The sequence below is a fragment of the Octopus sinensis genome, linkage group LG5 (genome assembly GCF_006345805.1).
Source record: "Octopus sinensis linkage group LG5, ASM634580v1, whole genome shotgun sequence".
Classification (NCBI taxonomy): Eukaryota; Metazoa; Mollusca; class Cephalopoda; order Octopoda; family Octopodidae; genus Octopus; species Octopus sinensis.
In genome coordinates, this window is record NC_043001.1 from 72,032,836 (window position 1) to 72,049,504 (window position 16,669).

The 16,669-nt window shown below is 37.8% G+C and overlaps 1 protein-coding gene across 1 annotated transcript in view; it reads left to right on the forward strand.

Annotated features, from left to right (window-relative positions):
• The window catches only part of LOC115211854 (DNA polymerase epsilon catalytic subunit A-like), a 110,687-nt gene that overhangs the window by 51,932 nt on the left and 42,086 nt on the right, over positions 1-16,669 (forward strand). The window contains exons 24-30 of the mRNA XM_036502729.1: positions 2,958-3,057; positions 5,494-5,574; positions 6,378-6,500; positions 7,539-7,748; positions 8,199-8,399; positions 10,302-10,434; positions 13,922-14,018. Coding sequence (XP_036358622.1) covers positions 2,958-3,057; positions 5,494-5,574; positions 6,378-6,500; positions 7,539-7,748; positions 8,199-8,399; positions 10,302-10,434; positions 13,922-14,018 — 945 coding nt within the window. The remainder of the gene's footprint in view (positions 1-2,957; positions 3,058-5,493; positions 5,575-6,377; positions 6,501-7,538; positions 7,749-8,198; positions 8,400-10,301; positions 10,435-13,921; positions 14,019-16,669) is intronic.

Consider the following 16,669-nt stretch of genomic DNA (forward strand, 5'->3'; position numbering starts at 1 on the left):
AATTTCGCTATGATAATTACTCATTTCTTGGTTTGTTTAATTTCTCATCTGCCATGAACACTGTGAATGTATATTATTATTATTATTATTTTCATTTCTTCATTCCTCATACCATCTCCCCAAATTAAATCTTGTCTGTTTGTTGTGCCCCCCCCCCCACTACCAATACCGGATATCTCTGTCTCCCACCACCATTACCTGATGTCTCTTTTCTCAACCCCTCCTCCTCACTGGGCTGCTTTCTATATATTATCTGCTCTCTTTCTCTCTTTTCTGGGATAAATGCAACTAGCTCATTTGCCCACCTACCTAACCGGCTATCTTTCATTTTGTTCTGTCTAGAAATTTGTCGCCAACATTACCAGAGGTCTCTTCTCTCAATCCCCCCTGCACCATTTCTCTCTCTCTTGGGACAAATGCAACTAGGTTAGCTGCTTACCTACTTAACCCTTTCGTTACCAAACCGCCCAAAGCAGCCCGAAAAAAACTTTGGTTAATGTGACCAAACCGCCCAAAGCTGCCCGAATTTACCTATTCATATGTAAATGAGAATATCAGAGCAAATCTCTTTAGTACATTCGTGAAAACACGTATTATACTTCGTAAAGAGTTCAACTACAGTTTTGTACAATAATCGAAGTGTAATTTTAATTCCGTGAATTTTGGGAGATTTTTTTCCGAAATTTGTTCCTATTGTGTTTTCAAAATTTGTAATTCTGACAAAAAATGGATACAAATTTCATTATATCAAGCAGCGAGTCAGAATTCGAAGGATTTTCTACTGAATACCTTCATAAATCTAACTCTATGACTGAAAAAAAAAAAAGCACGAGGTATTTGATAATGAATCCGATGTTTCATTTTCCGAAAGTGAAAACAGTGAATCCGAGAGCTCCGACAGCGATAAAGAAAATGAATTGGCACCTGAATGGAGTGAAAATTTAAAAACTGTTTCTTTCGGTGATTTTTCTGAAGAAACTGGACCTAGCCACAGACTTTCCCAGGAGAGTAAAGCCTTAGACTAGTTCTTTTTACTTTTTCGAATGAGCCTATTTGAAATCATTACGGCGGAAACGAACCGTTACGCTAAACGTAAACAAAGCGAAAGAAACGATAGTTAGTGGTTTCCCACAACCTTAAATGAAATTAAGACTATTTTGCCATAAATATTATTATGGGTATCAGAAAGTTACCCAGAATAACAAATTCTATCGTAAAATTTTGTTGTATACCCAATTGAATATTAGCTAATAACCCATTTTCTATAGCGATGTTTGAACAAAATTTTAATAATTTTATATTTTGTTGAATTTACCTGTATCTACCTGCAATTAGAGTCACTTTGTGACAAAAAATTATAGTATAGAATTGGTTGAGAATATTTCATTAAATTATCTTCCAAAAATCAGATTAATAGATTGATAAATAAAAAAGTTATAGTTGTTTAATGAAACCAGACTAAATTTATGATTACATTAGAAATTAATTGAAACACATAAGGGGTGTATTTTGGTCAGAAATATAGTAACGAAAGGGTTAACTGACTATCTCTTGTATTGTTTCATTCCATCTAGAAATATGCCAACACCTACCCAGTAGTGAAGGAGACAACTAATGAGCTGTAGGTGTGTGCTTGTTCCTCCGTGTGTGTGTGTGTGCTTGTGTATATGTATGGATGAGCTTGTTTCCTCTCTTTCTCTGTCTGAAACACCCACCTTGCTGATTTCCCCTCACTGGTGGTACCCTCTATCATACCTATAGTCTCCTCTCCTTGGACAAACGCAACCAGTTTAGCTGACTCCCTACCTAATCTAACATTGGAATATCCATATTTGCAATACTGCTAAATTTATGGGTTTTTTTATGAAGACCATAATGCTTATACTTACTACGCCGCTAACACCTCCTACCTCCAGTAGGGGCAACAATCTTAACACGCTTGAATGTTTCAATGATGTCAGGTCGGAAGGAAGAACAGGTGAAGCATACCTAAAAAATGAACACAACAACCTTCCTCTTTCCAGGCACTGAATAACATCTCTCCTCCCCAAGCCTCACCTCACATCCCCTTTCCCAGTTTCTGCAGTTAGGATTCTCACAGGCAAGGCACATAGGTATAAAATCTGGCATGATAACATGGATGGAATAGGGGGTGTAGGCATACTCTTTGAGAAATGGGTGGATAAGGTCATAGAGGTTGTCAGGGTATGCAATAGAGTGCAGAACAGCACAGCTACAATTATCTCTGCTTACGCCCCACAAGCGGGGCTACCAAATGATCAGAAGAACCATTTTTATGATACCCTTCTACAGGCTACCTCAAAGACAAGTGGCAATGACCTCATCTTTGTGGCTGGAGATTTTAATGGACATGTTGGGCGGCAATCCAGTATTTTCACTGGTGTACATGGGGGCCATGGTATTGGTTCCCAAATCGATGAAGGAACTAGGCTACTGGAGTTCTGTGATGCATGTAACCTTTTAATCTGCAACACTAACTTCAGGAAGCTGGACAGCCACCTGATAATCTATCAATCAGGTGACTCTGCAAGCCAGATTGATTTCATCATCACCAGAGAGCGGGACGCAGGGTTTACTCTTAAATACAAACACCTTCCCAGATGAAGAATGTACCCCACAGCATAGACTGCGCTTATATACGTTTATAAGAAAGTATTTGTCTAATTTCTATCTACCTAATCCATTTGCAGTATAGTCCATGATATTCTATACTTGGAAAGAAAATGCAATATAGGCATGTTGGAACACCTTTGATCATAGGTCTGTTTGATCAGTGTCTGGTCAACAACGTTATTTAATTTTTTCATGTCCTAAAAGAAATGCTCCAATGTCACACAATTTTTGTTGTTGTTCTTCTACAATATATCTACAATGTTTCCTCTATAAATAAAAAACAATCTAGTATAATGATGGTGTCTTGTAATTCTTTTTTCCAGAGCTATTCCAATGGCTATTTTCCAAGCTGAACCAGGAATCAAGAGACATTTTCTCAAGAAATGGCTCAAGACTTCCAACAAAGATCTTGACATTAGAGATGTAAGTTCTAATTACAATTAACATTACTCAGTTGCTGCTTGTTTATTGATATTATTATTTATATTGTTATTAATGTTGTTGTTCATATAGTCATAGGTGTAGCTATGGGTGCAGAATGGTTGTGTTTAAATAAATACTTTACCTCTTAACCACATGGTTTCAGGTTCAACCCTGCTGTTACAGGCCATCCAGTGCCTTATGAGTTGATTTGGTCAACAGAAACTGAAAGAAACTCATTGTGTGTTTATGTATTCTGCTATTGGCCCAGGCTGACCAAAACCTTGCAAGCAGATTTGGTAGATGGAAACTAAAAGAAGCCTTGTGTGTGTGTGTATGCACGCCCTTATCTTGACATAACATGATGATTGTAAATGAGCGTCATGGTCATACAAGTGGTGTTCATTTCTAATCATCCATGAAAAACATGCCTGGTTTTGGAGTAAATATTACATTGCTTGAAAACAGGTGAGGGTTGGCAACAGGAAGAGCATCTTGGTGTAGAAAATCTACCTCAACAAATTCTGTCTGACCCATGCAAGAATGGAAAAGTAGATGTTAAAAGCTTCTCAGTCACACAGCCATACCTGTACATATACAACTGTAGATAGATAGATATGTATATATGTTTATACATGTATATGTGTGTGTATATAATTGCATGTTCATGTGTGTATGTATATATATATATGTGTGTGTATTAGTTCTTAAATATGATCCAGGGATTTTAGTGTAGGAAGTTAGTTAGCTCCAAGCAACAGGTGGTTAGTATTGAGGACAAAAAATGAACAGTACACAATAAAATAAATTTGTATTAACATTGTAAGTTGCACATTTTTTCCTATATTGAAGGAATTTCAATGCACTGATTGTTGCTATAAAATTCACGGTTTCTATACAATTCATAACTTGGCCTCCCAGCTATGCTAAGGAGTGTTCATTGCATTACGACTTACAAAATGAAAGTCAGCGAGTTATGAAATGATTGTAGCAGCCAATATTCTACCTGTTCCATTCTTTTGGTGACTGTGTAGTAAGAAGCTTGTTTCCCAACCACATGGTTCCGGGTTCAGTCCCTCTGTGTGGTACCTTGGTCAAGTGTCTTCTACTATAGCCTAGGGTTGGCCAAAGCCTTGTGAGTGGATGCAGCAGATGGAAACTGAAAGAACATCATGTGTGTGTGTGTATATACGTATGTATCTATGTATATATATGTGTCTTTGTGCCTGTGTTTATCCTCCATCCCCACTGCTTGGCAGCTGGTGTTGGTATGTTTACTTCCCTGTAGCTTAGCAGTTTGGCAAAAAGAGACTGATAGAATAAGCACCAGGCTTAACACTAAAAAATAAGTACTGAAGTCAATTCATTCAGCTCAAAAATTCTTCAAGGCGTTGTCCCAGCATGAGTGCATTCTAACTGAAACAAGTAAAAGATATATATATGTAAACACAAACACACACATACACACACGTATATATATGTGTGAGTCTGTGTCTTAACATTGTTTTATCTGCTGCCTAATACAAAGGCACCACACAGGCAGTATCATTGTTTATGTTTGGCCTCCGAGTGGTCTGCTGTTTGAAAGGCCAAGGATATAAATACTTTGTTGACATCACGTGAATTTATAAACTTTCATGAGAACGTGAAATATATCGTTTTTGTAACAGTGGATCTAAAAGCACATAAAGCTATAAATATTAGCATGTAAATATTGGATTGAAAAAAAACCTTCAGGATAGAAAGAGTCAAAGATTACAGGAGATGTCGGTTCAAATCCCACAGGCAGCCTTTGAATTTTTTCTATCCAGATGAGTTTTTCTACCCAATATTTTCTTGCTGCTGTTTATAAATAATGTTTATAGATTTATGAACTTTGCTTCATAACAAGAGTTGGTGACTGGAAGAGCATCCAACTATAGAATATTACTTCAATAAGCTTTATCTAATCCATAACAGCATGGAGTGGAGGCACATGGCATAGTGGTTAGGGTGTTGGACTCACAATCGTAAGACTGGTTTCAATTCCTGGACCAGGCGATGCATTGTGTTCTTGAGCAAAACACTTCATTTCATGTTGCTCCAGTCCACTCAGCTCTAGAAATGCGTTTAGCCCAGAGAGGGATGGGCTCCAGCAGGCTTTCTCACCCAAGATATGCTACATGGCTGCAATGCCCCAGTGACTCCCAAGGGGTTAAGGGACTTGTCATCAGCATGGAAAAAAACACATGCAAAAGTGATGATGATAATGATGCTGATGTCATTGAACAATGGTATTTTAAAGTTTTAAAGGTACTGGGGCAAAGTTTAGGACATTCTCTGTTTGAACTCATGGCCTTGAGACTACTAGCTGTACAGGACCACAGGACCAGCTGCCATGCACTCTTCTTTAATAGTTGTGTTTTAGTGTTTATTCATTGCTCCTTTTATTTCCATCAGATTCTTGACTGGCAATATTACATTGACCGATTGGGTGGTGCCGTCCAGAAGATTATCACCATTCCAGCTGCACTACAGCAAGTAAGTCTCTATTGATTATACCAACTTTCTACAAGACTGGTAGCTGAAGAAATTCCATATATATATATATATATATATAGCAAAATGGTTTTTAACAATGAGTGGTGTGTATGTATGTGGCAGTTTGTCCAGGTAGAAATAGCAGCCAAATTTTATTCAAATTATACATTCATTCCTAAAAGAAAAATTAAATAACATGCTGAATAAATTTGTAAAAAGAAAATCATTTGAAACACATGCACATGTTACCTGTCTTGTGTTGAGTAACTGTGGCAATATACTACTACCACCATGGGAAACATCAAGAAATGTGGTATACATACAATAATTGTAATTTAACTTTTATCAAATTTCTTTGTACTTACACAAAATGAAATGAAAAACCTTAAAATAAGATTAAATAAAAACACTTTTTGTTTTTAATATTAGCAAAACATATTTCATCATCATCATTTATTAATTAATTATTATTAATTTCTAAATCTTATCTACTAGGATTTGTAAAATTTCATTTAAGAATGTATACTTATCAGAATGTTATAAGACATTTATTCTACACCTTGTATTTTAACTCCTTCTGTACTGCTCTCCTAATCTCTTCCACCCTCTCTCTTTACAATGTAACATGTGATCAGAGAATCAACCAATCAACTTCTACTGTATTTACTCATGTATAAGTTGCCCTATTTTATACCCAACTTTTATCTGATAAATAAACTATGGTGCAACATTTTTTTGTTTCAAAATACTACAGCATATCAGCTATATATATAAATATATATGTATTTATACTTGTCTTGTAGGTGGCCAACCCAGTACCACGTATTCCTCATCCAGATTGGTTACAGAAGAAACTATTAGAGAGAACTGACATTTTCAAACAGAAGAAAATTAGTGAAATCTTTGCTCCTCAACCCAAACCACAGGTTTCTCTTGTGTTTTTATTACTCTTTCTCACAATATTTTGTTTATCATAAAGTTATCATGAAACAGTGAATTTTCATATTGTTTTTGAGTGAATTCTCTTGTAGTTTATACACAGAATAAATTTTCATTAATTGTTTTGGTACTAACCAAACTGAAACTGTCTCTTGCTCTGTGATACAAACTTAACCATGTTGAAATTTGTTAGTTCATTGTTACAACCTGTTTTCCATGCTAGCATAGGTAAGGCAAATATATTATTGGGGCGTTTTTTTTTACAGTTGGATGCCCTTCCTATCACTCACATTTACTTGTTTATCAAGTAAAAGAATCTTTTATTTCATATCTCTTTGAAGGCACAAAGCAAGCAGAGATTTGTTGACAGAATTGATGGCAACAACATTTGTGGGTTGTGACTTCCATAGCGTGCAAATGATAGTAAACAAAGACAATGTGTGCATGTGCATGCACTCACACATGCACACACACACATACATCACCATCACAACCATCATCATTTTAATCTCTACTTATCCATGCATACATGAATCAGACAAAATTCATCAAAATAGGTTTCTACACCTGGATGCTCTTCCTGTCAAAAACCATCATTTGTATTCAAGCAAGATATTTCCTCATGGCCAGACTTGTTTTAATGGCAGATTGGAAACAAACGACACAGCTTGTATGACATTGACACTCGTTTAGAACTATCACATTATGTTAAGACAAGAAAACACAAGCACATATACTTTCATGCATTCTTTACACAGTTACCATCTACCAAATTCATTCTCAATGCATTGATCAGCCCAGGACTTATAGTAAACTCTTTCCCAACATGCTGTGCAGTGAGAGTGAACCTGAAACCTCATGATTTTGAAGTGAACGTCTTAACCACCCAGCCATTGGTAGTGCTTATCAGATTTAGAAGATTCTGTTCATTTTCTTAGAGATTTGCTCTTAAATGAAGAACTGTTCCGTTGTTCTGAACTGTTTATTAAATGACAGCTTGTATTGATTGACTACTATTTTATTAGGAACCAGAAGTGGATTCTATAGGGGACATAGAAGATCTGGGAGTTCCTGCTAAGCCCAACATGCCAGTTCGAGCTACAGTCACCAAACGTAAACGGATGCAGTCAAGTGAAGATACTGACTTCTCAAAAACTGATTCTCAGAACTCAGAATCTTTGACTCAAACATTTCGAGATATATTAGGACCTCCTCCACCAATGGGAAAAACTAAGGTACTTCCTGTATATTTCTATTTATCATGTGATATCATATATACACACATAGATATCACATCATTATATACACACATATCACATACAATATCATCATATACATATTGAGGATATCACATATATCATGTATAATATCATCATATACACATTGATGATCTCTCATGTTATATATATATATATATATATATATATATATATATATATATATATATATAATACAAAATATACATATCATTATATCCTTATGTGCACATATATATATTACATGAGATCAGCAACATATTGCTCTGTCTTGCTTAACTTCTAATCTTAATTCAAAAATTTGAACCTGAAATTATTTCATATTACTAAATCTATTTTTCAACTGATTTTCCTTTTCTTTTCTTTTTTTTCTTTTCTTTTTTTTTTTCTCATATTAGTCCTTTTGTTTTTGTTTTTTATCCCCTTTAGGCTGAAATGGTGGAATGGTTACAGTATCACAAAAAGAAATGGGGTTTGCAGTCTAAAGACAGGCAGCTCCAAAAACGGCAGCGGGTTGATTTGGCGGACTTTAATTCCAGTGCCACACCGATTGTTGGTCGTCAAGGTTTGAGTGGTTTCTTGCGCCGTACAGCTCGCACCATCCTAGATTTACCATGGCAACTGGTACAGGTACAGTTTTTTCTTGCACAGACTACAAGTGGTCCAAAGTAGTGGTTTAGGAACACACAGCTCCCTAGATAGATTGCTGAACACACACACACATGCGCATGTGCACTCACACACACACAGATATATAATTAGATAGATAGATAGATGTAGAGGTGTGTGGCTTATGGTTAGGGTGTTGGCCTTATAATCATAAGATTGTGGTTTTGATTCCTGGGCCAAGCAACGTGTTATGTTCTTGAGCAAAACATTTCATTTTACATTGCTCCAGTTAACTCAGTTGGCAAAAATGAGTAATTCTGCAATGGACCTGTGTTCTGTCCAAGTGAGCATATATGCGCTGGAGGAAACCAGGAAACCTGCCCTTCGAGTTTATATGATTTGGGAACAATTTTTTTCTTTTTCTTAGATATATAGATGTACATAGTTATATGTACAAATATATATGTATATGTATGGATAAGGACAGCTGTATAAAGAAGTGCCGAGTTCTAATTGTAGAGGATACCATTGGAAGGGGTAGACCCAGGAAGATGTGGGACAAAGTGGTGAGAAAGGATTTTGAAAAACTGGGCCTTACTGAGGAAATGAGACAAGGGACCAGGAGATGTCAAGCTAAGTAAAACCTTTGTCTTCCACACATACCGGCTTGTCCTTTCATGTGCTGGTGATGCATAGATGAACCTGTGCCATTGGCACAAAAAGCACCCAGGACACTGCTAAGTGGTTGGCATTAGGAAGGGCATCCAGCCATAGAAACCATGCCACAACAGACAGTTGGAGTCTGGACAGCTCCTAGCTAGCCAGCCCCATGTCAAACCGTGCAGCCCATGTCAGCATGTTAAACAATGATGATGATATATAGAGAGAGAGGTGGGGAGATAGGTGCAGGCACGATTGTGCGATTAAGAAGCGTGCTTCCCAACTACGTGGCCTTGAGTCCAATTCTACTATGCAGCTTCTTGGACAAGTGTCTCCTATTACAGCCCTGATCTGATCAAAGCTGTGTGAGTGAATTTAGTTGAAGAAAACTGAAAGAATCTTGTCATGTATATGTGTGTATGTATTTTTGTTAAGGTGTTACATGATGGTTGTAAATGAGCATTACTGTCATACAAATGATGTTGTTTGAGGTCAGTATTATATGCAAAGCACGTTGGACCATGGGGGTGGAAATATTACTTTGCTTGGCTAGACATAAAGGGACTTCACTTGTGTGACAATGACATTCATTTATAACTATTTAGATGAGGGGGACACGTACATACACACACACATCCCCCATCCATATACATTTATATACACACACACATTTACAACAGATTTTTTTTTCCTGTTTCCATCTATCAAATTCACTCACAAGACATTGGATTAATCAGTCTGGGACTAGAGTTGAAGGGACCAAGGTGGAACTGAACCTGAAACCACATGGTTGTGAAGTGAACTTCTTTACCACATGACCATCCTTTAATCCAGTGGTTCCCAAAGTGGGTGGTACTGCCCTTCTGCAGGCAGTGGAAAGATCCAGTGGGTGAACAAGAATTGAAGAAAAGTGGGGCAATAAAACAACAAAATAATGGGTTAATTAGGTTAAATTTATTTGTGAAATACTGTTGCTTTGAATTTGCTGCAGAAAGTGGTTTCTGATGGTGAGTGGCGGGGGGCACTAAGAATGTGGCCCATGTGCCAAGGGGACAGCAGCCAGAAAAAGTTTGAGAACCACTGCTTTAATCTTTCAATATTGAATTTAAATATTTATTGTTAAGTGACGTTTTTGAATATTTTTAAAAAATTAACTTCATGTTTCTTTTATCAGTTTAATTAACAGTTTTTTTATTGTTATATTTTTTGTAAAAACTTAATGAATATTATTTGTAAGTTTTGTGAAATTTATCTGCTTTTAAGTTGGCTGAAACCAGTGAACCTGGCCAGTATCGACTGTGGGCACTCATTGGAAACGATCTTCATGTTATGCGACTGAATGTTCCCAGAATATTCTATGTGAACCAAAAGACACCAAAAGAAGGAGAAGGAGCCAGTAAGTATCTAGTTATTCTTGACCAACAACAGAAAATTTATGATCATTTATGGAACTGGTAACTTCTATCTTTCAAGATGGAAATTTATGGATAGCATTGTGCAGTAACATATAGATATATACAAGGGACTGCTGAAAAGTTCCCAGCTTTAAGGGTATCGTGAAAGGCATAGTGGACAGTTTGACAGGAGCTAAAGGGCTGTTCAGGCTCCTTGTCTGATTTGGTTTCTACAGCTGGATGCCCTTCTTAACACCTATATCTATCTATATATATATATATAATAGCACTGTGCAGTAATGTAGTTACAGGTACAACATTGTAGAATGGTGCACAAGCATAACAGCCCCTGTGTATGTGTAGTGATCATCATCATTTGACTTTCATTTTTCTTGCTGACATGGGTTGGGGAGTTTGGCAGGGATCAACAAGCTTGAGAACTGCATCAAGCTCCAGTGTCTGCTTTGACCTGATTTCTATGACTGGATGCCTTTCCTCATGCCAACCACTTCACAGTATGCTGGATGCTTTTTACATGACATTGGCACTGGTGAGGTCACCAAGTACAGTATTGTGCAGTAACATAAAATAATACTGTAATCTATAGATATAACAGCAATGTGCAGTAACATCTATTATATAAAATCTCTTCTGTCTGTGTGTGTGTCTTCTAGGATCTCGGGCATCCTCCATCCGATTGCGCTCAAATTTGATAAGTAGATACTGATGGTATCAGGGTGTGTCACTTAACAATAAATATTTAAATTCAATATTGAAAGATTAAAGCAGTGGTCTTGAAAAAATTACAAAAATCGATTCCAGGTGAGAATGCGATCGATAAAGCCGTGGGAACGTGCATTTGTAAAATCGTTTTTCTTGGAATGGATAAAAAGTCTATCTATTTCTTCTTTTGCTGGTGTCTCAAATTTAGGTTAAATCTGTATTTCTTAAAGGGGCGGCCTATGGGACGGTCGGACAAGTTGTTTTGAGAAAATTTGGTTTAAATGTTTGACAACTCAGCACTGTCCATTGGACAGGGAGGGGGCGTTTTGCTTGTAGACATATAATAGTGAAGTGCAATAATGCACAAATTTAATAGCATTGTGCAGCAATATGGGTATGAGTACAACATTGTGCTGTAATGTACTGACATAATAGCATTGTGCAACAATGTGATGTTACATATAGACATACATTGTGTTGTAATTTACAAACATAACAGCAATATACGTAACAGACATACCAAGCATTGTGTTACAATGTACAGGTATAATACAATGTGCAGTAGCATGAACAAATACAGCATTGTGCAGTAATATACAGACATAACAGTAATGTTCACTGCAAGGACATTAAACTCTAATATACAGAATACAACTTAAAATAACTCAAGATGATAGCTACAATTGTTTTTGTAAAAGTTTAAAGTGTATCAGTGTTGTTCATTAGATTCTATGTTTTTGAAACTTTTATCTTTATCTTTAAAGATAGAAAATTGCTTAATATCTACACCTACACTATATTTCAATCAGTTTGATTTCCACTTGCCATCAGGTATCTTATTCTTTATCATGGGTCTGTACAAACTGAATTCACTTTCATCATCTTTTAACATTTACTTTACTGTGTTTACATTGGTGAGATAGATTTTTTATTGTGGCAAATTTTCTATTGTTGGATGCCTTTCTTATTGTCAACCCTCACCTGTTTTGAACTAAAGTGATAATTCCCTACAGACAGACATGTTTACAAAGGAGATTGAGAACAAAAGACATCACTTTGTATGGTGACACTTGATTATAATTTTCATACGATGTGAAGGAAACACATGCATGCACACACACAATGGGTTTCATTCAGTTTCTGCTTACCAAATCCACTCACATGGCTTTGGTAGGTCAGGAGTTATATTAGACAACACTTTCTCAAGATGCATACAGCCATACCTGTGCATTCGCAATGCTAGCATCATTTCTAAACAGGATTTTCAATAAGTACTTTATATATCTTTTACTTTTCATCCGTTTCAGTCATTGGACTGCAGCCATACTGGAACACTGCCTCAAAGGGTTTAGTCAAATAAATCAACCCCACTACCTATTTTTTTTAAAGTCTGGTACTTTTTCTATCAGTCTCTTTTGCCAAACTGCTTAGTTACAAGGAGGCAAACAAATTAACACTAGTTGTCAAATGGAGGTGAGGGACATACACAAAGACACATGCATAGATATGTATATATATAACAGGCTTTATGCATCTTCTTTATACCAAAAATACTCACAAAGCTTTGGTTGGCTCTGAGCTATAGTAAAAGACACTTACCCAAGGTGCCACATGGTGGGACTGAACCTGGAACCATGTGTTTGAGAAATTTAATTTTTGTAAATGTGAAGAATCAATTTCAAAACTGTAAACTACCCAACATAGTTCATTAGGTTCCAGTATCTTCTACAGGTGTTTTAAAGGACATACTGGACATTGTAGTCCTTGATAAACATAGTCTGTATGGTTATAGCTGAAGTACAGTGAGTGATTAGGTGTGTGTGTATGCACATGTACTGTGCTTTTGCTAATTGCTTTAGGTGCCTCTGCAGTTGTGAGCAGACATAGACACCCTCTTAGCCCACATCCTTGACCCAGCAGAGCATGATGACATTTTCAACCAGGCATGTCATTAGAGTGTTTGTTTAGCACAGCGGTTCTCAACCATTTTTTTTTTTTTTTACTATGGACTCCTTTGATTACTATTCTCTTCTGGTGGACCCCTATAACCATTTATGTTTAAAAACTAATTTTATAGATGCTTCTTTGAAAATTCCTATTTTGTTTTTCACATATTAACTTGTGTAAGTTGAACTATGTAAAATGTTAGAGAAAGAAACTGACCTGTTTCTTGCAATAAATATATAATTATGAACAGACATAAACATCTTGGCTCTCCCATTCTTGACCCAGCAGGGCGTTCAGGGTGTGACAGCTGAAGGAAGAGAGAACTGTACCAGTGCTAATGTAAGGTGCAATCTACTCGGCTGGTACTTATTACAGATGATGAGACTGGAGCACTGTGAAATGAAGTGCCTTGCTCAAGGATACAACATGTCACCGAGACCTTAGAATTACAGGCTACGTACCTTTATCAGTAATAGCTAAACTTCCTTGGATTGTAGAACTATTCAATCAGAATCAAGATATGATTAACCCTTTAACATTCAAATTACTCTATGAAATATAATGCTTATCCATTCACATTATCTTGAATTAATTATGCATTAAGTTGTAGCTTTGAGATTTGAATGACATTGTAGAGTATGTGTGAGAGGCCAGACCTGGCCAGTTGGAACATAAAACAGGTAAAACATTCTGGGCCGTATGTGGCTGGTTTAAATGCTAAGGGGTTAAACATGCTACTACTTCAATTCTTTATCCACTTCAACTGCTTCTCTACTACATTCATTATGTTGACCCTTCAACCCCTTTTTACATTGACAGTGTGGAAGAAGGTTCAGAAGACTCTACCAAGATCCCACCCCGTTATGCACCTTTACCAATATACAGTACCAGAAAATGTCTACCTGGAGCACAGCAAGTAAGCATTCATTTCTAACATTGTTTTATATTTTCTAGAGACCAAATTCTTTGATGCTACTTCATCCTTGCATTGTGGCACTCTGTTGGTTACGACGACAAGGGTTCCAGTTGATCCAGTCAATGGAACAGCCTGCTCATGAAATTAGCATGCAAGCAGCTGAGCACTCCATAGACATGTGTACTCTTAACATAGTTCTCGGGGAGATTCAGCAAATTACTCTATGAAATATAATGACACAGTGTAACAAGGCCGGCACTTTGAAATACAGGTACAACAGAAACAGAAAGAAAGAATGAGAGAAAGTTGTGGTGGAAGAATACAGCAGGGTTCACCACCACACCCTGCCAGAGCCACGTGGGGCTTTTGGATGTTTTCGCTCGATAAACACTCACAACGCCCGGTCTGGGAATCGAGACCGCAATCTCATGACCGCGAGTCCACTGCTCTAACCACTGGGCCATTGCGATTCCACCATCTCAACTATATAAATAAGAGTTTTATGTATGTTTGTGGATATATCATGGAGAGGCTGTCACACAGTGCATCCTCGAAAAACGGTTTTGGCTTTTAAAATTTGCATCCTACTGGGAAGGTTTTTCTGTAATTAGTAATAAAAAAGTATAATTTGTTTCAAGAAATAACTCAACTTTTAGATCACTTAATCTACCAATTTCTATATGTCTCTATCAGGCTCTTTTATGCCTTTACCCTTCTTACCATTTTTTTTATTGTAATGTTTTGCTTTCATTTTGTTTAAAACATGGTTTATGTAATTGTTTTCATTTTGTGATCGACAAAATAAGTGAATCACAAAATCAGTGTGAAAAAGTACATCAATATACCAAATTTTAAAATTTTCACTTAATTTTAAAATTTCAAAATCTGCGATAGCACCAGAATAAAGTCCTCCTCTATATATATTTACCACATTATTTCTTTATATATGTATATCGTTTATGCTGAGTGTACATATGTTTGAATGCATCTGCATGTGTGTAAGGAATTTCATTAAGGTGACAGTCGAAAGACCTTCTCAAAGCAGCGAGCTAAGAAAAACTTTTACATCTATGCACCAAATCATCATCATCATCGTTTAACGTCCGCTTTCCATGCTAGCATGGGTTGGCCGGTTCAACTGGGGTCTGGGGAGCCCGAAGGCTGCACCAGGCCAGTCAGATCTGGCAGTGTTTCTACAGCTGGATGCCCTTCCTAACGCCAACCACTCCGAGGGTGGAGTGGGTGATTTTATGTGCCACCGACACAGGTGCCAGACGAGGCTGGCGAACGGCCACGCTCGGATGGTGTTTTTTATGTGCCACCGACACAGGTGCCAGACGAGGCTGGCGAATGGCCACGATCGGATGGTGTTTGTTACGTGCCCACTACACCGAGGCCAGTCGATGCGGTACTGGCTACGGCCACGTTCGGATGGTTTTCTTATGTACCACCGGCACTGGTACCACAAAGATACAAATTCCATTAATGTTCATCTATTTTGATTTGGTTTGATTTTCACTTGCCTCAACAGGTCTTCACAAGTGTCACAAGAAGGAAGGTATGCACAGGTGGACTGACTACGTCCCAGGTAGGGGCCACGGGTTATGGCCTCACTAGTCTTGCCGGGTCTTCTCACGCACAGCATACTTCCATAGGTCTCGGTCTCTAGTCATTTCCTTGGTGAGACCTAAAGTTCGAAGGTCGTGCTTCACCACCTCGTCCCAGGTTTTCCTGGGTCTACCTCTTCCACAGGTTCCCTCAACTGCTAGTGTGTAGCACTTTTGCACACAACTATCTTTAGCCATTCTCGTCACATGACCATACCGGCGCAGCCGTCTCTCTTGCACACCACAACTAATGCTTCTTAGGTTCAACTTTTCTCTCAAGGTACTTACACTCTGTCGATTATGAACACTGACATTACACATCCATCGGAGCATACTGGCTTCATTTCTTGCGAGCTTACGCATATCCTCAGCAGTCACGGCCCATGTTTCACTACCATGTAGCATGGCTGTACGTACACATGCATCATACAGTCTGCCTTTTACTCTGAGCGAGAGGCCTTTTGTCACCAGCAGGGGTAAGAGCTCTCTAAACTTTTCCCAGGCTATTCTTACTCTAACAGTTACACTTTTAGCACACCCACCCCCGCTACTGACTTGGTCACCTAGGTAGCGGAAGCTATCAACTACTTCTAGTTTTTCTCCCTGGAACATGGTAGACGTTGGTCTCTGCACATTTTCAGTGTTTATTGCTCCCGAGCATCTGCCACAGACAAAAACTATTTTCCTAGTTAGCCTTCCTTTGACATTGCTACACCTCTTATGTGTCCATAGCTTGCACTTGGTGCACCTTATAGAGTTTCTACCTACACCTTTTTTACAGATCGAGCAGGGCCATCTACCTGAAGGCGTTTGTGACTTGTCTACTTTCCTACTTATTAGGACTTTGATTTTGGCTAGATTGATTCTGAGGCCCTTCGATTCTAATCCTTGCTTCCACACCTGAAACATCTCCTCCAGTTCTGATAGTGACTCAGCAATTAGAGCAAGGTCATCAGCATAGAGGAGCTCCCAGGGGCATCCTGTCTTGAATTCCTCCGTTATTGCCTGGAGGACTATGATAAATTCGCAGAATTCATAAGCAAA